Source organism: Melospiza georgiana, chromosome 6, assembly GCF_028018845.1.
Source record: "Melospiza georgiana isolate bMelGeo1 chromosome 6, bMelGeo1.pri, whole genome shotgun sequence".
Lineage (NCBI taxonomy): Eukaryota > Metazoa > Chordata > Aves > Passeriformes > Passerellidae > Melospiza > Melospiza georgiana.
In genome coordinates, this window is record NC_080435.1 from 57,004,496 (window position 1) to 57,014,849 (window position 10,354).

The 10,354-nt window shown below is 46.4% G+C and overlaps 1 protein-coding gene across 1 annotated transcript in view; it reads right to left on the minus strand.

The window, feature by feature from the left end:
* BRF1 (BRF1 RNA polymerase III transcription initiation factor subunit) overlaps positions 1 to 6,836 on the minus strand; it is a 173,685-nt gene extending 166,849 nt beyond the window's left edge. The window contains exon 1 of the mRNA XM_058025510.1: positions 6,650 to 6,836. Coding sequence (XP_057881493.1) covers positions 6,650 to 6,836 — 187 coding nt within the window. The remainder of the gene's footprint in view (positions 1 to 6,649) is intronic.
* Between the last annotated feature and the right edge of the window lie 3,518 nt (positions 6,837 to 10,354).

The window sequence follows — 10,354 nt, forward strand, 5'->3', positions numbered from 1 at the left end:
GGCAGAGCTGAGGGCATCAGGCACCTCCATGCGTCCAGGGATGGGCTGAGGCCATCAGGCTGCACAGGGGAGTCAGGGTCAGGCCCAGCAAGGGGAACAAGGTCAGACACAGCCCCAGAATGTCCAAACAGGGCCACAAGGATGGGCTGAGGCCACACAGCACGTGGGCATGGCTCTTCAGGGTCCATGGGTGGGCAGGGCAAGGCAGAGGGGAGCTGGAGACTGGCCCTGCTGGGCAGTCCCTGGGGCAGGGATGGGCTCCTGGGCCCTGGGCAGCCTTGGGGGAAGCCCAGGGAGAAGCTGGTCAGGAACAGCAGGAACCAGAAGTACCTGGGCTGTGACCAAGATGCTTATCAGATCTGCTTTTCTCAACTTACTGCCAAGCTTTTAAGGGGAATTTCTGGAAGAAAAGAAGCTGAGCTTCCCCAGACAGCATGCTTGAGGATCACAAGCTCAGTACACCTTGCAGCATCGTTTCTTTGTGCTGTATTTCTCAGTCACATCTTCCAGCTTGCTGCTATGCTGCCTGCACATCAACCTTCCAAGGTGGGACTTTTCTTCTCCTTTGATTAATGTCAGAAGTCCCAGCCTTCACCTTTCTCAGCTTCTTTAAACAAAAACCTGAAGAGAGACCTGGCCTATCAGGTTTGCTCCATGCTCAGCTTTCTCTCACTCTCTTCAGCTTCAGTTTTTCTCCTGTCAGCTTAAAAAAAAAACCTGTGAAAACAGTTCCTCCCAACAATTACCACAGGAGAGGGGACTCCCACCCAGACACAGTGAAAGAGCAACCAGAGAACTCCAGACATGGCACACAACTCTTAACTTGCCTTTCTACAAAAGCAGCAGCCATCAAACCAGTGCAAACTGGCAAAGGGCTCAGTGTAACTCCATCCTCCAGGATGCAATTATAGCATAATGGAGAGGCAGAAATGTAGCTCACTCTCAGACCCTGTACTGCTGCACTTCCTGCTGGGATGTGTTCAAATGTAGTAACTGATAGGCTGTTAAGAACTTGGGTATGAAGAAAAATAAAAAACAAGACACATTCATTCCAATTAGCAGGATTCAAAAGCTCTCCAAATTTAAGTTGAGAAATCAGAGCAAACAATCTATTTGGCTAGTCTGAACTGGTTATCAATTATAAAGTGAATAGTTATTGTTCAAAACTAGACTCAGCTAGGAAAAATACATGCCTCAAACACTTTCTGTGCAATCAGCAGAGTTCCTTGGAGCTAAAACAGGCATGATAACCCATCTCCACTAATTCCTGACTTATCCAGGGTCAAATTAGTCAGGTTCACAAACCAAATTTCAAGGCAGCCTTCAGAAGCTTCAAGACAGTAACATAGCTAGGGCGGAGTGTTGAGGCTGGATTCTTTCCTGACTGTGACCACTCACAACAGAATTAAGAATTACAAATCACTAGACCAGTATGGGGCATATCAAAGCCTTCAGAGGGCTCTTCTCTCAAAAGATCAACACAACAATACACAGCAGCCCCTTCTAGAAGGGATTATTCCCTTTTACTAGTGAAATAACTTCCCAGCTCACAACCCAGGAAGTGACAGGTACCTTGCAAGAAGACCTGACTTGCCAGTGTTTGAGACAGACAGCTCTGTGGGATTAGCTCTGTAAAGCTCAAAGAACATGATCTTCCTGTGAAGTCTCAAAAGAACACCTGTGCCCAATCAGACTGAAAGACTAGTCCAGTATCCTACCTCTGAATGAGAAAGCCCATCAATATACATGCCTGCAAGGGCAGCACAAAACACAGGAGGAAAGTTTGTGGTGATAGCTCTCATAAAATCTCCCACTGCCTAGAGATCTGTGGCTCAAGGATTTCCTGAACCAGAAATTATGTATTTTATCAATGGCCATGACACATTTTTATTCTGTCTGCCCAATCATCTTAAGCTCATGTAAACTTTTAATATCCACAACTTCAGATTCACATGGGGGTTTCTGTAAAAACCAAAACCAACCAGACAAAACCTCCTAATGCTTCTGAACCTCCTACCCACTACCTTTGCAATCAGTTAGCTGCTTGATTTCTTAGCATTCCCCAGCTTTTGCATTATGTGACCCTGAGCAGCTGCTCATCCTTGCTGTGTTATTTTACTGCATTTACAAATCTCTACTATGGCCCCATTCAATCATCTCTTTTCCAGTCTGAAGAGGCTGAGTCTATTCAGTCAGCCTAACTGAGAAGCTCTTCAGGAAGCTCTCCTCTTAATCACTCCATCTTCCTCTCTGTATCTTTTCTAGCTCTATTAGAGGTTTTCCTGGGGAGGGGGAAAGAAAAGAGAAACCCACTAGAACTGCACACAGCACTTCAGCTGCAGGTAATGCTGTGGATGTGTAACAGTGTACAGACATGGTGCATGTGCTCTTTTAGCTTCCAACATTCCCCTCCCCAGCCAGGTTCTTGTACCATGAATGAACATTGAGCAATTTGTTTTTATAAAGCTATCCATTATGACCTAGGGATTTCCTTCCAATGTTACCCTAGCCAGTCTGGATGCAGAAGAAGAAACCATCCCACATGTGGAAGAAAGGAACAATGCTAACTCTCACAGCAACTCTGCATCCCATCTGCTATCCTACCACCCATCCACTAAAAGCAACAGGTCCTTCTGCAGTCTTTACTACCCCAAATAATTCAGTACTGCTCACAAACCCCATTAACTCACCAGTCACCTGTTTTCCAGATCATCAGTCCAGATTCTATGGAATTTCACTGGCACCTCCTTCTGTACTCTCTAGAGTATATTTGCTATCACTTGAAGAGCTACTCTGCTCTGTAAAGACTTTTCCTTATCAATGACAGCTCAGATTCTATAAAAGCTTCTGGTGAAGGATCCTGCTGACTTTCCTTTGAAAATCCACTTTCTGCTTTGTCCACTTACCAAAAAAGCTTCTGGTGAAAGAACTTGCTGACCTTCCCTTGAAAATCCAACCACCTGCTTTCCTACTTACCACTTCCTCAGAAAGCTCCAAAGGATCTTCAAGGCAAGCCACTTTACCAAAAAGCACTGTTACCCTATATTTACCTGTGCAGAACATATATTTTTTGTCCTTCACTACTTCTACCTTCTTGGCTCATCCTGTGCACACAGATGGGGCACTCAGGAACATGGCTCAGTGATGGACTTGGCAGTGCTGGGTTAACAGTTGAACTTGATAATCTTAAAAGCCTAAAAAAAACCTAAAAAAATATTCTCCTACAAGCTAAATGATTCTGTGATCCTACCCTCTTGTCCAACACACTTAACTATGCTGCATTTTCCCAAGACTTCATGGAGAGCAAAGCAAACCCCCTCATTCACAGCCAAGCACAAGCCCAGGCTTCCTCAGCACACCAAAATCTCAGCTGCTAAAACATCAAAAAAAAAAATGGAAAGGAACTTTCCAAAGGACTCACACATCTGCACAGGAAAACACTGCCTACACCAAACTTCTCTTTGGAAGGCATCAGTGCTGAGGCTTCCTACAACAGGCACATAATTAGATCAATGTAAATCCTGCCAGAGAAAACTTAACTGTGATCTCACACCTTCCTCCAACCCTGAGAGGATAAAAGAAGGGATTTCCAATGCTTTATAGGGATTCTACATGACTTACTAGCAAGGACTTGGACATTTCATATTAATATAGAGAAGTGGAGGACTCACTCCAGTAAAGAGATTCAAGATTCTGAAATCTTAACATGCAGCTTGGCAGAATAAAAGGTTTTTCTATATGTAAAAAAGTAAAAAAAAAACCAGTGTCTCAGGGTTTTCCACTCCCTTTTGCTTTTTTATGATGAAGATGAAAATAAATTATTAATAAATGCATCTGTATTCAACATGTAATAACACACCAATAGAAGCTCTGTGGATCTTGAAAGGATTTGAGGAATTTTGCACAACCAGTAGCTCTGAACTCCACAAATATCAAAAGCCCAGTTCAATTCCCAGCCCTGCAATAAAGAACCTGACATCCCTCATCCTTTGCAAACCTCCAGTGCATTCCAATAACATTCTCCAAGGCACCCAGCCCTACCAACCATGAGCCAGGGACTCAAAACCAGCACCCCAGGCACCTCTGACACTGCAAATGCTGCACACAGTAACACTCTCTGAGATCATCACACCACAGTCCAAGGAGCCTCTGACCAAGGCATTTCATTCAATTTTAGTGGAAATTTACTAATATGATCAAAAGTCACTGAAAGGTGTAACTTACCAGAAAATGTTGCTTTCAGAAAGTACGTGGTTTCTGACTTAAAAGAAATTTACATTCCTTTGTAAATTCGCCACCCTTTGGGGAGATGCAAAGTCCTTCTTTTACACAGTAAATTACTTTTCTCCCCATTCCAGAGGATTTTAATCAGTCATAAATACATTAATAAACAAGCACATTAAACAATAAACACGAGGAAGACACTGCTATTGCAGCACAAATATATCTTTTCAGATTAGCTAGCATCACTCAGTTCATGTTGAGGAAAAAATATTCACAACAGAAGCATCTGTTTTGGAATGTAAAGAACTGTACCAGCATAAGTCATCCATATCCTAATTTCCTTAAAATATTTCTGGTGTGAAACAGGGCCTGCACTCACAAAATCACAGACTCAAGACTTACAATCACATCTCAAGACTTACACAAAAAAGAAAGGTATACCTTAAAGAAATTTTATTAAGTACTGTGCAATTCATCCATTAAAAAGCCTCAGTATGGTGCATTTTTTTCTTTTCCTTAGATTTATTTTTTAAGGATAAAGGCATTCCAAAATGAGCTCTAGCTTGCATGCCATCTGTCCTGCATAATTTTGGGTGGGAGGGAAAAAGCAGAACAAGCCCTTAAAAATGTAATCTCCACATCAAAACAGGAAAAAGTGAAGGATGCAAGAGCTGCTTATAAGCTGTAAAAAAAGTAATGCCAGCACCCTGAGCTGGAAGACAGGAATGGCATCAGACAACTCCTAGCCTACAGTAAACTCCCAAACTCCAATTTGCAGAGCTGCATTCTCCACCACAGAAAAAATTCCTTTCTTCCCCACAGCTATACAATCCATCAGAGCCACTTGTTTCACTGCTAAGCTCTTTCCCATGCTTTTGCTTATGTTTCTTTCTCCTTATACACATTCCCCATACAGATTTTCCATCTCTCCCCTTTCAAACACTACATCCTCCCCACATCCATTTTCCTTCTCTCCCTTTCTAAACACTGTTGTCTTCTTGATGTGGCCTTTCTCCATGTTTTACCCTCCAGAGCATTCACACCATCACCCCAACTCAACTACTGACAGGAGACTCTTGACCCTTCATGTCCAGCCTGTTTCTCCTCCTTGTGCCCCTACTGTTCCCTCTCTCAATTAAATACCCAACCCAACCTTTCCTGTCCTCTATCCCAAATAATTTCATCTACCTCCCCATTTCCTGTGCACCCAACCCTTCCACAGAGCCCCAAACTTTCTCACACACCTGCCCCAGTCCCTCACACATGTACTCCATCACACTCAGAGCATTTCTCTCATCCTGCACAGCTCTTTTCTCCCGTTCATCCCAGCCTCCCCCACCCCATCTCTGTCTCACCCTGCACAGCATGCTCTCCTTCTCCCCATGCATTGTCTCTCCCATTCCCACTCTGTGCAGCACCAGTTCCCACACACACCATCCATATCCCATCTCTGCACCACATGGTTTTCCACAGTCTGTCCTCACAGCACCCTTTTCCCTATACACTGTCCTTCTTATCTCCCAGCACAGTGCCCTTATCTCCCCTGTACATGGTCCTCACTCCCCTGTAGCATCCCCATAACCCCACCCTCTGGCAGAGCATCTCCCTATCCCTTTCCCCACACTGCCCAATGTTCCCTCACTCCCATGCCCCTGAACTCACAGAATCTCGCAATCAATGAGGTTGGAAAAGACCTTTAAGATCGCTGAGTGCACCCTAAGACTGACCAGCACCTTGTCACCCAGACCATGGCACTGAGTGCCACAGCCAGCCTTTCCTTACACACCTCCAGGGACCGCGACTCCACTGCTGCCCTGGCCAGTGCATTGCAATGCCTAATCACCCCTTCCACGAGGAAATTCTTTCTTATGTCCACCCTAAACCTCCCCTGGTGCAGAAGACTGTCCCCTCGTCCTGTCACTTATTCCCTGGGAGCAGAACCCGACCCCCACCTGGTTCCACCCTCCTGTCAAGGAGCTGTGGAGTGGCAATGTGCCCCTGAGCCTCCCCTTCTCCAGGCTAAACAGCCGCAGATTCAGCACTCAAAGCGCGGTCTCAGCAGCGCCCAGCCCAGGGGTGCGATCACTGCCCTGGTCCTGCTGGCCACACTATCCCTGACAGAGGCCAGGATGCCACTGCCCTTCCCACCCACCTGGGCACGCCTCGGGCTCATGTTCCCCCGCTGTCGATCAGCACCTCCAGGTCCTTTACCGCTGGGTCGCTCATCCTTGTGCTCTATCCCGGATCCCACATTGCAGCCCCTTCGCCCTGTCCCTCTCCGCGCCTCCTCCAGCGCCCTTTCCCTTCTGCCATGTGCCCCATCCTCGCAGCACCCTCTCTCCGTACACCGCCCGCTATTCCCCACACGCCGCTCCCTGTGCCCCCGGGCCCCCGCCCCGCCCTGCCCCGGCCCGGCCGCACTCACCGTCCAGCGACACGAACTGCCCCACGGCGGAGGAGCCGCCGCCGCTGTTCTCCACGAACTGCACCTCGGACACGATGATGTTGTCCTCCAGCACGGAGCCGCAGCCCGTGCACACCGCGTCCCCGCGCGCCGCGTCCACCTCGATCTCCGCGCACCCGCAGGCGCCGCACACCCGCCCGCCCGGCATCCTGCCCGCCGCCCCGGGACGGGCCCGGCCGCCGCTCCCGCCGCTCGGCACCGCCCGGCACAGCCCGGCCCGGGCCCGCGCAGGCCTCGCTCGCCGGCACCGGCACGGGGAGGAGCGCGGCAGCCGCCGCCACCCCGCCCGCTCTCGCGAGGCTTCGCCCGCCGCTCCCTCTCCTCCCGCCGCTCCCGCCCCTCCGCAGCGCTCCTCCCTCACGGCCCGCGGGGTGCCCGTCCCTCGGGAATCGGCTCCTGCTCGCCCCCCGCTCCTGGTTCCAGCCCTCTGCCGCGGGCAGGGATGCCTTCCGCCGGGCCAGGCTGCTCAGAGCCCCATCCAGCCTGGCCCGGAACACTCCCAGCGATGCGGCATCCGCAGCTTCTCTAGGCAACCTGTGCCAGGACCTCAGCATCCTCTGAGCATCAATCAAATTCATTAATAAAATTCATCAATCAAATTCATCTCTTAAATCTATTCAATCGTTCTGTAATGCTGAGATGAAAGTTGTTGAGGCCTAATGAATTTGTTCCATTACAGCGCTTTGAGCCCTGCCTGACAAAGGCAGCATAAAGTTAACTGTGGTGTTTTGGAACTCATGTTTATTATTTTAGAATTACAGAATGGTTTGGGTTGGAAGGGACCTTAGAGATCATCAAGTTCAAATCCCTCTGTCTTGGACAAGGACACTTTGCACTATCCCAGCTTGCTCAGAGCTCCATCCAGGCTGGCCTTGAACACTCCCAGGGATGGAGCAGCCACAGATGTTCTGGGCAATCTGTGCCAGGCCTCAGCATGGCCACAGTAAAGGATTTTTTGCTAGTATTTAATCTAAACCTACTGCGTCTCACTTAGAATCCATTCCCCCTTGTCCTGAAAGTACATGCCCTTTTAGTCTCTCTCCATCTTTCTTGTAGGGTCCTGTACTGTAAGGCCACAATTAGATCACCCCGAAGCCTTCCCTTTTCCAGGCTGAACAATCCCCATTCTCCCAGGCTTTCCACGTAGGTGAGGTACTCCATCCCTCTAATTATCTTGGTGGCCTCCTCTGGACTTGCTCCAAGGGTGTGGGATCTCAGCACCTCAGGACTGATGTGCCGAGTCACCAAGACCACCCTTGGGGGGCTCAGAGGTCCTGGAATGTTGCCAGAAGTGTCTGGTGGCTGGACTTTGATCCTGCACGGGAGACGACACCTGTATGAGGACGGGAGGATTTCACTGGGATAAATGGTGAAGGGATAGGTTAATTAGAGTGTGACACACAGGGTTTAGAATTTCTGTACAGGGGGTTCTGGAGAAGTAAGATGGAGGAATTGGGGCGTGTCCTGTCCTTCTTCTTCTTCTTCTTAGCCTCCATCTTCTGTGGTGATGGTGGCACTTTGGGATTGGTTATTACTAAAGGTGTACTGGTCAATAAGGGTAAAAGGTATTGGGGGAAATAGGTAAATATTGTATACATAGTTTTGAGTATAAAGATAAGTGACCGCCCCGGGGGCTCTCAGTGTGCTCATGGCTGGCTGCTGTGCAGACCTCTGTCGGGCCGAGAGAAAATCTTTTAGATAAAAAACTAATAAACACTGAAGACTGAGAAAAAACCTGAAGCCTCTTTTCGTCCTTTGGAGTGCCGGCTGCCCAAGGCCACCCCGAGCCTTTCCAGGTCATTAAAACAGCCGAGACAGCGACACAAGGGGTCGATGTCCTCAATGATTCACAGAATCGCTGAATCAAAGAACTCAGCTTCCATCCAAGTTACTGCTCACTTTAGCACTCAGCCCACATGTAGCAAATCAGCACCATAACACAGATGGGGAGGAAGCTGAGCAGAATAGCTGCTGTAGCTGGATGTTTGTATAGACTTCCATCTGTCAGCTTTTGAAATGCAGAGTTAATTAACAATTAATGCAGAAGCAGAAATTTTCACCTTGTAAAATTCAATACTGTCAGTATTTGTCTTCCACTGAATGATTCAGATGCAGCCAGGGATCAGAATCAGGACCTCCATGAACTCCATTTGTACCTGGTACAAAATGACTTGTTCATTTAGAGGCACACTGAGACACGCACTAAAGCAATATCTTTCCATCCAGAAAGCTGAGCGTTTTATAGGCCTCCAATTATGTCATTTGCCTAAAAATCTTAAGGTTCTGAGCTTTAGAAAAGAAAAATAGCAATATCATAATGAGATTGTACCACTATGTACACAGTTGGTCTTTCTTTTTATTCTATTCACAGAGGTGTATTTTTTTTTAAATAAGAATGTTGGGTATCTCCAAATTCCTTCTGCTTCTGGAGGTTATTTCCTTCCTGAAGTTCCTCCTGCTGATGATGAGGTAATGAGTGCCACAGTAGCCAAGCATGACCTCACAAAATTATGCACTGTGTAGATAATATCAGGAGAAAATTATATTCCTGATAAGCAATCCCTGATCGCCTCTGACAAAGGCCAGCGTGAACACAAGAAATCCTGCAGTGAGCAGTTTTGAAATACCTTTCCATTTAAAAGTTTCTTTTTACCTCATTTATGTAGAGACTAATGTAGTCCTGTCCCATGAGGACTCAGGTTTTACATCCCTTTGAAAATTGAAGCTGGTGCTTCAATTAAGTGTTGCAAGACTTTTTTTTTTTTAAATCTCAAACAAGTTCAGAGTGTTTCACTTTGAGTGTGAGCAGCAGAGGGCCCTTGTGAAAGCCTAAGATACAGCTGCTGTCCAAAAAAATCTCATTTAATGCCGTACTGAAGAAGGATGCCTGTTCTAATTTTTATCTTCTTATAAGTTGAGGCTAATGATGATGAAATAAAATGGGTTCCCAGTCCAGGAGACTTCAGTCTTTGCCTCCCACTCATGAAAACTTTCATATACAATACCCTTAAATATTTCAAACATTTCCATAAGACTATTTTTACCAGCCAAAATAGAAGTAATTTTTCACTTCTTTAAGTTCTTTTTCCATTCTGCTTGCTAGAGGATTAATGAAACTTCTTTTGACTTATAGCATTGAGCCTGCTGAATTAATAACCCCTATGTTGGTTTATTTAGGCTAAAAAAATACCCTTTTAGTAAATTGTCTTAAGCCTGAGAGTAAGAGCTGGTCTGTCACTATAGGACACAAAAGAACACAAGCTCACACAGCTGTTCTCAAGGTGAAGAAAAAAAGGGAAGTTTATTTTCTGACTCTAACATTTATAGTTTTCTAAAAGTGACAGTGGATTGGAGGGTGACAGTGACACCTCTCCAATGACACTGGTCAAACTAACAGTCTATCAACTCTCCCTTCTTCTATAAAAGAATGCCAAACAATGAGTTATTTACAGAAAGTGTGTGAGAAAGTTCACGACAAGAATGTCAACATCAGAAAGCTTAGAAAACCTTAAAAAACCAGAGTGACACTGGTCATTTAAAAATATGTATTGACAAAGCTCCTTTCCCTGCATTATTTTGTCCTTTTAGTTAAGAGGAGGAAAGGACCTGTTTTCCATTTCACCTACTCATGTTTGATATCTCTTATTTTGACTCCGAAGTGTGCCA